The sequence below is a fragment of the Garra rufa genome, chromosome 20 (assembly GCF_049309525.1).
Source record: "Garra rufa chromosome 20, GarRuf1.0, whole genome shotgun sequence".
Taxonomy (NCBI): domain Eukaryota; kingdom Metazoa; phylum Chordata; class Actinopteri; order Cypriniformes; family Cyprinidae; genus Garra; species Garra rufa.
The window spans coordinates 18,093,978-18,109,708 of record NC_133380.1 but is presented as its reverse complement, the minus strand read 5'-3'; the positions used below and the strand labels follow the sequence as shown (position 1 = coordinate 18,109,708).

Here is a 15,731-nt window from a genome sequence, read left to right as displayed (position 1 = left end):
ATGATTTCAAAGCTGAATTTTTAGCATCATTACTCCAGTCACATGATCCTTCAGAAATCATTAGAATATTCTAATTTGCTGCTTATTATTATTATTATTATTATTATTATTATTATTATTATTATTATTATTATGTTGGAAACAGCTGAGTAGAATTTTTTCAGGTGTCTTTGGTGAATAAAAAAATGTAGAAGAACAGTATTTACCTGCAATTATAGTCTTTATCATCACTTTTGACCAATTTAAAGCATCCTTGCTAAATGCAAGTATTAATTTAAATAATTTCTTTGAAATAATATATACTCCAAGACTCCAAGCTTAGAATGGTATAGTGTATAATGTTACAAAAGCTTTTTATTTCAGATAAATGCTAATCGTTGGATCTTTCTATTCATCAAAGATCCTAAAAAAAAATTACTCAGCTATTTTATTAATGATAATAAAAAATTTCTTAAACAGCAAATCAGCATATTAGAATGATTTCTGAAGCATCGTGTGGCACTGAAGATTTAGAAGAAGAGAAAATGTAGCTTTGATCACAGGAATAAATTACATTTTAAAATATATTCAAATAGAAAGCAGTTATTTTAAAAGATAAACATATTCAAATAATCAAATAAATGCAGGCTTGGTGAGCATGAGAGACTTCTTTAAAAACATGAAAAATCTTTTCACTACCACTTTTGACTGGTAGTGTATCCTAAATATATTAACTATTTTTATCCCTAGGTTTATGTCCACAATATGAGAAGAGTACAATAAGCCTTTTTGTGCTTTACAATACTACCTCAAGACTTTTGAGGTATAACTTATGAGTACTGAAATTCAGAAACGCAAGAGTTTAAATAGCTTTGTTTTACCATTATTTTGATACTTTCTTACCGTGGTTTTGTCACTGACTGGAAGCTGTATTTCCTCGTTATGATTCTGAGAAAAAGAAAAGCGCTTTTAAACCCCAATCCAGTAGGTGGCGGTAAACATGTAGCACTTGCATCACTATGACACCCTGACCGAAAAAAAAAAAAAAAAAAACAGGAAAAAGACAACTGCGTATTACTGCGACCGAAAACTGCAACACAAACACTCGTCCTCTGCTGTTGTCATTCTTCCACACAAATAGACAACCAAAACCGAGGATTAAGGCTTTTATAAGCCTTGGAATTCTCCTCAAGTTCTGATTCAATAGCTGGGATGCATAATTTCCCTCTAAATTTTAGCTTGTTTAATGGCAGGTATTGGAAATTTCACAGTAAAAAGGAAGAGATATTTATTAGACATAGAAGTGCATTAAGCAACCGGCGAAGATTATTTACGCGGTCGTAAGAATCTGCAAGGAGGCTTGTTTTTTTACGTTTGAAGGAAATAGAGAGCCGTTTGTTCTCGAAATTGAGAGATTTTTTAAAAGGGCTTCTGTAGGAGACATCGAGGTTAGTGGATATTTGATTATAACCCAGTGTTGGCTAGTTTTTTATTGTTGTTAATTCTCTGTTTGTGCCGAATATTCTCCAAACTAACGTGCTAAACATTGTTTTGGTTTGGTGTAACGGCGAAATAACTGGCCGATGGTTGTTTATCAAAGAGACTGACATCTAGTGGCGGTAAAGCGTCATTGCAATTCTCTCAATAGATATAGTAAAGTAGAATAAACCATGAAGCTCCTGGAAAACTCAAGTTTTGAGGCCATAAACAGTCTGCTCACAATTGAAACGGGAGACTGCAAGATAATTGGACGGTAAGTGCTCCATACTTGAACTTCGTTAAAATTAAGACAAACATTTACTTATCTGAACACTATCAGATTACATAAAGAGGAACTGAGTAAAGAAAGTGTTATTCACACTCTTCTGTGTCAGAGTGTTTTTCTACTGACACTGTTGTGATGTGTTTTTAGTATTGAGAGCTATTCCTGTAAGATGGCAGGTGATGACAAGCAGATGTTCAAGCAGTTTTGTCAGGAAGGGCAGCCGCACGTACTGGAGGCTCTGTCTCCTCCGCAGAGTTCAGGAATCAGTCCCAACAAGTGAGTCTGTTCCTGAGGTTCTGATGAGCATTTCACAGTCATCAACCCCCTCACACGTTCAATGACATACGTTTTATTTTCAGACTGAGTCACAGTTTGGATGATGGAGAAGGTCCTCTCTCGGACAAGTGCAGCAGAAAGACGCTCTTTTACCTGATCGCCACTCTTAATGAGTCCTTCCGGCCGGACTACGACTTCAGTCGCACCAAAGGCCACGATTTCAGCAAGGAGCCCAGTGTTAATTGGGTAATTTTGAAACAACATATGCACTTATTTTGCACAATATTAACTCAAAATGAATAAATAATAATAATATTTTTAATTAATAGTAATAATAATACCTGGGACCCTACAGAGTGTAAGCAGTCTGGAGAATGGAGAGATAAATAAATATTAATAATAAAAACAACAGCAACAATATAGTATTTAATAATAATGGTCAATAATAATAATAATAATAGTAATTATTATTATAACACAATTTATTACATTTATTATAATTATAAATAATCCATTTATATATATTTTTTTTTATTATAGCATAAAATGGAAAAAAAGGACAGATAAATAAATAAATAATAAAGACAACAGCAACAATGTAATATTTAATAGTCATATATAATAATAATCATTATTATTATAACAATATTTATTATGTTTATCATATTTATAAATAATATTTTTTATAATAATAACAATAATTAGTATTGTTATATTTTTTATTAATAGTAATAATAATAATACTTGGGACCCTACAGAGGATAAGCAGTCTGGAGAACAGAAGATACATAAATAATAATAATAGTATTAATAAAAAAACATTGACAACATAATATTTTATAATAATAATAATATTCAATAATAGTAATAATAATTATTATTATAACAATATTTATTACGTTTGTCATATTTATAAATAATACATTTATTATTCACTATTACAATATAAAACAGTTCATACAATTCATATTATAATTTATTTTTACTTAAAATGGTTGCATTTTCTAAAATAACACATACCATAATATTAACACAAAATGCACAATGAATATTGATCGGAAAAATAATATTATTTATAATAATAATAATAATAATAATAATAATTAGTATTGTTATATTTTTTATTAATAGTAATAATAATAATGCTTGAGACTGTACAGAGGATAAGCAGTCTGGAGAACAGAAAGATAAATATATAATAATAATAGTATTAATAAAAAAAAAACATCGACAACATAATATTTTATAATAAGAATATTCAATAATAGTAATAATAATTATTATTATAACAATATTTATTACGTTTATCACATTTATAAATAATACATTTATTGTTCACTATTACAATATAAAACAGTTCATACAATTCATATTATAATTTATTTTTACTTAAAATGGTTGCATTTTTTGAAATAACATAACATAATATTAACACAAAATGCACAATGAGTATTGATCAAAAAAATAATATGATTTATAATAATAACAATAGTTAGTATTGTTATATATTTTATTATTAGTAATAATAATAATACTTGGGACCCTACAGAGGATAAGCAGTCTGAAGAATAAAAAGATAAATAAATAATAATAATAATAATAATAATAGTATTAATAAGAAAAACATAATAATTATTATTATAACAATATGTATTACATTAATAATATTTATAAATAATAAATTTAGCATTTATTATTACAGTATAAACAGTTCATATTATAAATACTAAAACTAAATACTAATAATAAGTCTATAATTTGCACCAAAGGCCATGATTTCAGCAAGGAGCCCAGTGTTAATTGTTAGTTATAATGTTTGCATTAAATGATTGCAATTTCTGATTGCATTTTTTTTTTACACAGTATTAACTTAACTTAAAATGCACAATAAAAATGGAATCAAAAATTATTAATTATAATAATAATAATATTTTTATTAATAGTAATAATAATATCTAGGTCCCTACAGAGGATAAGCAGTCTGGAAAATGGATTGATAAATAAATAATAATAATAAAAACAATATAATATTTAATAATAATATTCAATGATAAAAATAGTTATTATTATAACAATATTTATTACATTTGTGATGTTATATTATAAATACTAATAACAAGTATTTATAATTTGCACCAAAAGCCACAATTTCAGCAAGGAGCTCAGTGTTAATTGTGTAATTTATACATAAAATGGAAATTCAATTTATGAAACAACATATTTTACACAATATTAACTCAAATTGCATAATGATTTTTTTTAATTAATAATAATAATAATAATAATAATAATAATAATAATGATGATTGTTTTTTAATTAATGTTTTTATTAGTAGTAATAATTATACCTGGGACCCTACAGAGGATAAGCAGTCTTGAGAATTGACAGATACATAAATTATAATAGTAATAATAAAAACAACAACTATATCATATTTAATAATTAATAATAATAATAATTATTATTATTATTATAACAATATTTATTACATTTATAATGTTTATAAATAATACATTTATAATTTATTATTACAGTATAAAACGGTCCATACAGTACATATTATAAATAATACTACGAAAAATAATACCTGATCGATGAATAATAGTTAATCTAGTTAACTATTATAACACTGAGGTTTATTAAATGGTTTATGATTTGTGCAGGTGTTTAATGCAGTGAACAGCAGTTTGTCTGCTGCTGCAGGTGAAGCCTACAGTCACCTACAGCCTCAGTTATGGGAGGCCCTAGACAAGGAGATCAGCCTTGCTGAATGTGACATATACAGGTAGATATTCTGCTCTCAAACACATTCAGTCAGCTTTGCCTAAAATGCTTTGGAAATTTTGAATAGTGTTTGAATAATACAGCACTTAATTATTAAGCATGCTTAAAAAAACTTGTGGTTGCATTCTGACAGCTACAATCCAGACTTGGATTCAGACCCTTATGGAGAAGAAGGCAACCTGTGGTCCTTCAACTACTTCTTTTATAACAAAAGACTGAAAAGGATTGTGTTCCTCACATGCCGTTCTGTCAGGTAAGGATCTGTATAAGTGATGGGGACTCGAGTTTGAGACTCGGACTTAAGTCGCACACACAGTGATTTCAGACTCGACTTGAGACTCGTCCTCGAAAGACTTCAGACTCGACTCGGACTCGAGCTGCGGGACTCGTGAACAATGTTTATTTTTAGGAAACAACTGATGAGCTTGCTGTTATTCCCCTCCCTCCGTTACCTATAACCTGCCCATGTAACACGTGACGTACTACGTATCTGCTGCGTGCGGGCGCTGCAACGCATTTTTTATTTGTTTTTTTATTTTAGGGCGGCCGCCACACATGAGAGGACAACAAACAAACATGTCGACAGCCAGGGATGTACTGGCCATCGGGAGTGCCGGGGCATTCCCGGTGGGCCGGTGGAGTAGTGGGTCGATCGCCGAAGCGAGAGAGACGGCGCTATTTTAAATTACAGGCATTCGAAAAGCAAACAACCTAAAGTGTATTTTTTATAAAGTGCCATTTTGCACGCTCGTGAATCATCTCATAAGTGTAGACGCCATACAAATACAAGATTCATTGTTTAGTTTAGAAAGATTTATTAATTATAACGGAATTTTGTGAGATCTCTATGAACTAAGATTAGTGACGCTTTAATGACAATAATGGGAGCGAGCTTTGCATTTTCCAGGCTATAATCCATTCAGAATTTGTATTAAACTTTCGTTTTTCGGACACATGCTGCCATGTTTTGGGAATGACATCTGCATATGCGTTCATTCTCGAAATAGAGGTGAAGCAATGGATGGGACAAAAATATATTTCCCCCCTTCTCCCAAAACAACTCACGTTTCAGCTATTAAAATAGTTAAGTTTTGTATGTAATGGCAAAGGGATTATATTTAGTTAATTTTTTTTATTTAGTAATTTAGAAAAACGTTTGGAGCTTATTTTGTTCGTTGAATATAAGTTTTTTTGTTTTGTTTTTTAAGGAACAGTGCAAAGCAGAAGACTGATCATAGTCTGTTTGATCAGTTTGCCTTCTCAAATCATCACGACTTGCCTAAAATAAAATCTATATAAAACAGTTCCAGTATAAAACAATGTTAGTTTGTGTTAAATGTTAAATGTGCGCTATTAGGTGCATATGTTTGTGCGGAGAGTGGAAGCTACAGTAAGGACGCTTTGCAGGACATCAGGCGCCAGTGCAATCACTTGCATTTTTTTCAGTGGAAGCAATGTAAGGTTATCATTAATTTTTGCTCAAAAAGAGAAGAGTAATAAATAAAAAAAAAGCGTTACAGGGTTTTTATTAAATAAAGAAAACAAAAATGACGTGCTTGCTTCCGTCTCCTCCTTGAACAGGAGTGCTTAACAAAAATAAAGGGAAATGCATGCCTCACAGACATGATAATCATATCTATGGGAAGCTTTAAATTATTACTTAACGAAATAAAACAAATCGAAAACAAAAACTATTTCATGTAATCCGTAAAGATAAATTTTTCTTTAAAGGCGTGTCCAAAAAGAGATCTTGCGACACTGACTCAGAATACACTAGTTTATTAATAAATAATTCAGATTTGTCTTTACTCTTTCCCTGACACATTCATTGTTATTTATATTTGCCGGTGTTTGTGGCAAGTTTCAGCCTATTGCTTGTGCTTGAACGCGGATCTCTTCCAGCTGCGCTTAAGGACACTAAATGCCATCCGAGCCGGTCTTGAATGTGAAAGCGAAAGTAAAGCTTTGTGTTGTTTCCACCAACACAGCATTTTTTTTTCTTCACCATAATTGATGAATGTCTAAAATATAAAAATAAGGAGAAGCCTGAAACGGGCCCGATGCCAGCCCAGTCTGAACTATGACGTGAAAATTATATATAGCTATGCAGTGTTGGATGGGTTGCTGTATGTGATGCAACACTTATTATAACCAGAGACTTAATATAATAAAGAGACTTGAGACTTGACTTGGACTCTAGCTCAGAGACTTGAGACTTGACTTGGACTCTAGCTCAAAGACTTGAGACTTGACTTGGACTCTAGCTCAGAGACTTGTGACTTGAATTGGACTCTAGCTCAAAGACTTGAGACTTGACTTGGACTCTAGCTCAGAGACTTGTGACTTGACTTGGACTCTAGCTCAGAGACTTGAGACTTGACTTGGACTCTAGCTCAAAGACTTGAGACTTGACTTGGACTCTAGCTCAAAGACTTGAGACTTGACTTGGACTCTAGCTCAGAGACTTGTGACTTGAATTGGACTCTAGCTCAAAGACTTGAGACTTGAATTGGACTCTAGCTCAAAGACTTGAGACTTGACTTGGACTCTAGCTCAGAGACTTGTGACTTGAATTGGACTCTAGCTCAAAGACTTGAGACTTGAATTGGACTCTAGCTCAAAGACTTGTGACTTGAATTGGACTCTAGCTCAAAGACTTGAGACTTGAATTGGACTCTAGCTCAAAGACTTGAGACTTGACTTGGACTCTAGCTCAGAGACTTGTGAGCATCTCTGATCTGTATGTCAAGTTGAAAACAATTCGGTATCAACACATGCGTCTCTTTTAATGATCGAGACAATGACTTTATTATAGATAGTGTATTATGTTATGTTATACTTTTATTCAGTAGGGATGCATTAAATTGATCAAAAGTGACAGTAAAGATAATTTTTAAAATAAATGCTGTTTTATTACTTTCTCTTCATCGAAGAATACAAAGTAGCGCAACTGTTTTCGATATTGATAATAATAAATGTTTCTTTAGCAGCAAATCAGCATATTAAAATGATATCTGAGGGATTACGTGACATTTAAAGCAAAGATCAACTGGTCCAGCTTGAAAAAAAGAAAAAAAAAATGTGATCTGACTTTTTGTATCTGTGGTCTTTTAGTCTTTTCATGGCTCCGCGAGACTCTGGCATCGGCACTGAACTGGATCTGGAGTTAGATGAGGGCAGCTATGAGGAAGAGGAAGAGGGCAACATGGATGAAGAGAGGTAAGGAACTATCCAAACTGCACTGTTATTTATCACTTGTCCAGGAAGTACTGCTTCACAGACACCCATGTCTGTTGATGTATCATCATTCAGATTAGAAAAATAAATGCAAATGAATATGTGGTTCCAGTGTATTTGCTAATAGAGGGCCAACTGCCAAAAATAACACTGTGGTGTAACAGCAAACAACATTACTCTGATATTACCAGCCTGACAAGCAGCAGCTTGAGTTTTTGAAATCAGTAATGGATTGACGGGTCTTTCCACAGGTATGGTGCACTGTGTGCCTGATGAAGCCCTCGTCCCTGACATCCGAAGCCAGCCAGCATCTCTTGCCTCTTATCATTTTAGTTTCTCACGTATTGATTTGTTTTTATATTGTTGGACATTTCTTAGGAATGGAGAGGTGTTGTAATACAGAGATCTTCACGTGCTATTTTCCTTTACTCGTTCTGTCTACTTTCCATTGCATTCCCTTTGATTTTTCCTCTGACCTCCTTCAGAAGAAACGTGTGATATGTTGATGTTTTTACTGTCTTGTTTTACTTTTTACTTTCCTTTCCAAAGAGGTCATTTTGTTTGTATCTGAGTGCAAGAATGCAGTTAAGGTATTACTCTCTCTCTCTCACTTTCTTTTATTTTTTTTTTATTTTTTATTCATGTTCATTATTTCCACTAGTTTTTAAGGCTCTGTGAACTTCACATCAGTATTTCCACTAGGTGGCATCCTTCAACATCTTTGTCTCCTGTCTCTGTTTATTCTTTACTATTTACAGCTTTTACTTTTTTTGAAACTTCTTTTAAGTTTAAAGGTGTTTTGAGCATTCAGTGGAACTAAGAGATTGTATGTCATAGTTCACATTTTAGTTTTTTTTAATATTAACATCCCGTTTCTCCAAAATGTTTTTTTTCTCTGTTATTGTAATAGAAGTAAACAAATGAGTGTAATTTTGTTTTTAGGACTTAATACATTTTCCTGCAATCTTTTACCTCAGGAAAAATGATATTTAAACAGATATCAGCATGAACATCACATAGTAGATTCATTGGTGTCTTTTTAGTTGCGCCCCCAAAGCTTTTAAAGTTGTGAAAGGAAAACCATGATGGTTTGTAAAGTTTAGACTTTATAAAGCCTTTGTTTATTGTTACTGGTTTTTATTTGGGTTTTCGTAACTTTTGTGAGGTGTATAATGTGAAGTAAACATAGCAGTTCCGCTTTCTTCCATGAAGACCTGTTTGTGGCGACTTATTTTCCGTTGTCCGTCAACACATTTGACTAAAATGACTCTTTATATTGTTTGCCGATGTGTTTATAGCTCTTAGATCTAACATGGTTCTGTGGAAAGATATTGATATCTGTAAACTTTGAGTGGGTGTCAGTGGCTGTTACTAAACTTTATTACATCCCGTTTGACATATTGAACAAATTTGAATTTGTCTGACCAGATTCAGTGCTGTTGCTTAGTCTTTCAACTGTGGCTTGAATTACGCTTGCTCATGATGAGCGCTTTAGTTCATATTGTCCACTTTTATGTCTTATGAGGGCCTCTTGAAGTTCTGGCCGTTTGTGGTGAAGTTGCAATCTTGCTGAATTCCTTTTCTGTTTTAGATTTGACTGACCCATCTATGTTTGTAATTTTGAACACTTTGATGTATTACAGAGTTGCAGCAGTATAAGAACAGGATATGAGCGGAGAGATCACTTTTGTTATTAATTTCATTATTCCTTCAAATGTTTTTTGAGTAATAGTCCTACAAAACTTCAAGGAAGAGCCCCATTTATGATACATTAACATTTCCTTCTTGGCAGCTTAACACATTTTTACAAATTTCCTTTTAAAGAGCATCTGTTATTTTCAAAATGCTGTGTTGAATAAATATCTACTGACTTAATGTGCACTGATTGTGCTGATTTTTAATTCAGAAAGCAACGAGCAACAAAGAAGTCTTGATTTTTCATTTTATTTGTACTGGCAACAACAAAATACTTGTTTGTAGGTACGTCACCCCTTGAAACAACAACAAATGTAGTGTCCACTTCTCGCTAGTAACAAAAAGATATCTACAAAATGACAAGTACTTTAACGAAAAAGGGTCAAAGCATTGCATGCAGGCATCACGAACGGTAACGTATGTACGATAACGTATGTAAAGCCTTTGTTTCGCTCGACAGGCACACCTCTAAACCATTATATGGACGTTTCCTGTGGCGCACGATTTGCCCCACATCCCTTCAGGGTTAAACCTGCTCTACAGCAACAAATACATAGTTTAACAGATGGAAAGACATTTACAAAAGAGAATTGGAGAAAACACAGAACCCTTTTGAATTCTTCACATGAAAAGGAAACATGAGCACTTGTGCTGACCCGTTGCAGATACACACGCTCAGACCGGAGGGGAAAAACTAAAATCTTTGGTACTTCAACAAGTCCGACAACAACAACATTGGCTGTTTTACTGGAAGAAAAAAAAAAAGGCACTTTAAATAGTCAACTCTGTATTTTCCACTGCAAAAATATGTAAACAGTACATAAAGGCACAAAGTGTGCATCAAGTATACCAGGAATTAAGTTAGAGGTACTTAAAATTTACACAACATGGGTGTACAATGGGAAATCCATGCACTGATTAGACAATACTGATGTTCAAACTGTGCACGAGCCTCGTGATTTTCTTTCAGGAACGAAGCTGTGCCACAAACGAACGTCTGCTAGGAAAGCAGCACCCTCCGAGTGTCTTTTTCTTGGAGAGATCACGAATGGATATTTTCAGAGGTAAGACACACAGTTACTTCTGTTTGTAAAGACGGTCAGTCATGAACACCTCAGCACTGTTATCAACCTGCTGTAGTGTCTGGAATCTCTTCCATCTGATGCCCTTGAACTCTGCATACCTCTTTTTCTTTCTCCATAGAGTCCAATCCCCCTAATTGCGGGTAAACCGGCTTTTTAACAATCTCCATTCTCATTTGGTTCGAAATCAGGCACCATCTGATCGGTCGAGTGTCTGGTGCTGGAGTGCTGATTGAGGGATATGTTGTTGTTACAGTGGAGCCATGGGTGGAAGAGTATATCTCCAGCCTCGAGCCTCTCTGAGGGAGATTTCCTCAGCATGCAACACACCAGCGACTTAGCCCTGGGTGAAAGAGTCTCTGGGATGGTGAACGCACCCCTGCGGATTTTGCTAAACAGTGCTGTGGGTTCCACGTCCTGAAATGGGTAACGTCCTACTAGCATGGTGTACATAACAACGCCAAGGCTCCACACGTCGGCAGCCTTCCCTGAGTATGAGTGCCGTGAGTTTAAGATCTCCGGGCCGACGTAGGCCGGGCAGCCGTGCTTGTCCGTCAGCGAATCGTCAGTCCCGTTAAGAAGACAGGAGTCCTCAAGGTTTTGCAAGACCAGCTTTGTTCTGAGGAAACAAAAGAACATCTATTAGCCACCTGAGAACTAGGTTCTGCTTTTAGGAATGGAAAATATTTGCAGGGTGAGCAAGACAAGGTAACACCTATGCAAGTCATGCAGGATGTAATTAGTGTGGATATAACATTTTATATAGTACATGGACCCTGGACCACAAAACCAGTCAGAAGTAGTATGGGTATATTTGTCGCAATTGCCAACAATACATTGTATGGGTCAAAATGATAACAAAAATCATTGGGATATTAAGTATAGATCATGTTCCATGAATATATTTAGTAAATTTCCTACTGTAAATATATTAAAACTTCATTTTTGATCATTAATACGCATTGCTAAGAACTTCATTTGGACAACTTTAAAAGCGATTTTCTCAATACTTAGATATTCCAGATTTTCAAATAGTTGTATCTCGGCCAAATATTGTCCTATCCTAACATCAATGGAAATGTATTTATTCAGCTTTCAATGATGTAGAAATCTCAATTTCAGAGAATTGACCCTTATGATTGGTTTTGTGGTCCAGGGTCACATATTATACTTTTTATTTATTATTTACTTACATTATTAACTGTTTATTTTATATTAATTTATAATTCTTTAAAAAATATATACATTTAAGCTATAATATATACTATGTTTTACTGTATTTTATATATATTATACTTCATATTTATTATTTAACTGTTTTTTATATTAATCTATTATACTTTTAAAAACCCTTTTAAAAATATTTTTGTTATAATATATACTTTTACACTAGATTTTTTATTATACTTTATTATTTAACTTCATTTTATTTTAATCTGTACTACTTCAAAAAAATCTTTTTAAAATACATTTATGCTATAATATATACTTATATATATTTTATATATATATTATTTTTATTTATTATTTAATGGTTTATTTTATATTACTGTATAATACGTTCATACATTATTATATTGTAGTTAATAGTTAATATAAAATAAAAAATTATACTATATATTTAAATTTAACAACTGTATGGAGTAATCTCGTTACACCTTTACAAAGACAATAAAAAGAAAGAATGCACCGATATTAAAATTCTGTCCAATTCCAATAAGCCAATTATCACTTTTCTTATGTAAATAACCAATATTAAAATCTATACTGTTTGAGCACACAAAAAAGAAAGAGTAATTTTAAATGCTACAATTAAATTAGATCAATTAAATAGCATTGTTAGACCACAACTAAAGTAATCAAAATGTAAAAAGAGAAATGAGCATGCACGCACAATTAATTACTGCCCAGTTCAGATTAAAATAAAAGTTGAATATCTGCTGATACCATGCATCCCTACTACCAAGAGCATCTAGTAATTAAAGAATAAAATGTAGTTACTGACCTCTGTGGGTCGGTGAACACGAACTTGCGCAGTTTAAGGTCTCTTAAAATGACACCGTTCTCATGACAGTGTGCGACCGCGGCTGCCATCTGGCCAAACAGGCGCACTGCCTCATCCTCCTGCAGCCTCTTGCAGGTGCGCACGTACGAGTGCATGTCTCCATAGTTACGCTCGAAGAATATGTACACGTTGCTCTCCCCGAGCACCACCTCTGAAATCTTGCAGATGTTGCTGTGTGGAAGCAGACGCGTGTAGGGCGCGATGAACTCGTGATACTTCTTAATGGAAAACACCTGGTGGGAACATACCAAACCAAGATGGTTATTGATCCTTCATTATACAAAAGTTCCCTAAATTCAAATCCACTATTCTGAAGCATCTGTGCTCACCTTGCATGTGTACTCCTGTTCTGTGACCTGATGAACCGCTCTGAACGTCTGAGCTCCTTCTATGGCCTCCAGCAGGATGTAGGGTCCAATACGTGAGACGTTGTGCTTATCTGAACCAGGCTGCTCGAGGCTCTGGGACAGGGGGCGAAGACAGGGCGCGAGACCCGGGGAAGGAGGCTGGCTGAGTCTGCGGCGCTTGCATTTGAAGGTATCGGTGTTGTGAGAGTCCTCAAAGTCTACTCGCTTCAGTCGCAGTGGAGGTGTAGGAGTTGACAGGTTCATACTCATCTGTGACAAAAACAAGTCAGCGTAAGTTCATGACTTTGTGACAGCATGACTTAACATATAATGAAGGTTAATTGGATGAGGAATGCGGAGTCTGTGCACAAAGGTGACATGGAAAATTGATAAAATGAGAGCGTTTGATTGTTGCGCCACACTTCAACACTCAGTAACCGTGGGATAATCTCTCACACGCTAACTAACTAAACAAGAATGGGAGGTTCATTAATATTGTGTAATGAAGGAGGTAATTTAAAACTGTTGAATGACTATGTGATGAGCAGTGTTGCTCGATCATACTGACTCAAGTTCCTTTCGAAATGCTGCTCGGCGCCTGTGACTCATACAGTGTTTAAGATATTACACATTCAAGCGTACGTCATAGAATGACGTAGCCTAGTTTCTTCCACTTCACCATTTTAAACTTTTTTTCCTAGTAAAAATAATATTTAATATTATCCTTATTGTTTAGAACACGGTTTTTCTAAACATTCGCTTGTGTGAGGTTTCAGAACCTGACTCGGACTCGAACTCAAGTCTCCAGAACGAGCGGTTTCCAGCATATGCGTTAACCACTACGTCAAAGTTTATAGTTTAATAACAAAGAACTTGAGTAATATGCTTAAAGTGCTCAGTGGATAGGATGTGATGTGATATGTAACGCTAACTTGACAAAGTTCAAACAACAACATGCGCTGCATCACTTTCCATGTAAAGTTTAATCACCAAAGTGTTTCTCAATAATCGTCTAAATGGGAAAGTTGATCAATAATTCAACTAATCTTGAGGGCTGTTTGTTGAATGTGCTAAATGGTGATTTCTAGCGGTTAATGTAACGCTTAAAGGTTTACAGGACTTACCTCGCTGCTTTAGACAAAGAACCCGCTCCTCTCCAAAACAGAACAATGAAAACTACAGGCGCACTTAGTTGTGTCTACTTGTCAGAGAACATTTCCACCGGGGGAAAGCGTGAAATATTATGAAATGAGAACTGGGAAGCTGTCAGCTTTGTTAAATCTCAACACAAGAGAGAAAATGTCGTCTCCAATGAATGTTGAATAAATATGAGTCAGTTTGAAAGGACGCGGTTCCGTACAGTAGATGGTTTTGATGAAAAGTATCTCCGGCTTTAATATGTTTTGCAGATATTCCTGCACGTTTAGCTTCTCTTCAGGCGTATTCTGTCCTTTTCTTTGTTTTGTAGACTGAGCAAATTTGTTCTTGTGAGTCTGGCGGCAACAGCAAGAGATCTTCAGTTGTTGGCACGAATGTCTTTGTTCCTTATTCCCGCTGAATGAACGCGTCCTGCATGGACAATATTTCCTTGGATCTTGTTGGTAAAAGGTCCTTTGGTGGTCGGATGAAGTTTAGGATCGAGAATCGAGTTTGCGGTGAGTATCAGAGAAATAAAACTTTATAAGATGCTCTTAAACGCACTTAACTGTAAGTTTTGCCAGACGACAAACAAATAGCCTAAGTTAATTGTTCCGAAGAAAGTTGAAATAGAGGACGCGTCCGATTTGTTGACAGCACAAGTGAAAAAAAGTAACGTTAGTCCTTTAGGTTGGTCTTTTGTTGCTGCCCGAAAATAAAGGTCCCTTTAGTAATGAAATCACAAATCAGACGTGGCCCCTCAGCCTGACCGTCCAACTGTAAAGTCTTACTTTGGCTGGGCACGTCTAATATGCTCAGTGTGTTACACCAGCCTGACTCGATGATGCTGTTCTTAGTACGATTGCGACATCTTGGCTCCGCCCCTCGGGTCTGACGACATCTGGTACAGAGCTTCGCAATAGTACGCACTACTGTTGAAGTTTGCAAGGGGATTGCAAACACAAAGCGTGGCGTTTAATAAAAATAATACACCGTAAACACTGCTGACCACGACAAGCTGACGGTTTTCAGTAGCGGTTTGCACTAACAATGTGCTAACAATAGCATACTAATGAATTCAGATTCAGTCGGCGAGGAAAAGCAATGCAGGAAATAAAAAAAGTAATGAAATGGGTCGTGTAAATGTACAATATAGCGACCAAAAACCGTGCTATATACGTGTTGCTATAAATATACGTTAAGTTTGGTCCTTTAGCCGTTGTGAAGACTAATGCCCCACCCCTGTGTATGACTCAATACCAATGTTGGTGTTGCACATCAAGTGTTTGTCAGCGCGACATGCAGGTAGCTGACAGATATAGAACAAAATACGCAATATGAACCCATAGGAAAGAAATATACA

At 34.7% G+C, this 15,731-nt stretch overlaps 2 protein-coding genes across 2 annotated transcripts; one reads left to right on the top strand and one right to left on the bottom strand.

Moving 5' to 3' along the window:
- The first annotated feature begins 1,045 nt into the window (after positions 1-1,045).
- Positions 1,046-9,923, top strand: maf1a (MAF1 homolog, negative regulator of RNA polymerase III a). Its single transcript, XM_073825625.1, has 7 exons — positions 1,046-1,732; positions 1,892-2,020; positions 2,104-2,266; positions 4,685-4,806; positions 4,939-5,058; positions 7,920-8,024; positions 8,294-9,923. The coding sequence occupies exons 1-7, from the start codon at positions 1,650-1,652 to the stop codon at positions 8,313-8,315; spliced, it is 744 nt and encodes a 247-aa protein (XP_073681726.1). The 5' UTR covers positions 1,046-1,649; the 3' UTR covers positions 8,316-9,923.
- Positions 9,924-9,970: 47 nt separating this feature from the next.
- On the bottom strand, positions 9,971-15,187 carry trib3 (tribbles pseudokinase 3). The gene is made up of 4 exons (XM_073825624.1): positions 14,356-15,187; positions 13,214-13,501; positions 12,825-13,117; positions 9,971-11,438 (listed from the first exon to the last, which is right to left on the bottom strand). Exons 2-4 carry the CDS (start codon positions 13,499-13,501, stop codon positions 10,976-10,978), a joined length of 1,044 nt encoding a protein of 347 aa, XP_073681725.1. The 5' UTR covers positions 14,356-15,187; the 3' UTR covers positions 9,971-10,975.
- Positions 15,188-15,731: the final 544 nt, after the last annotated feature.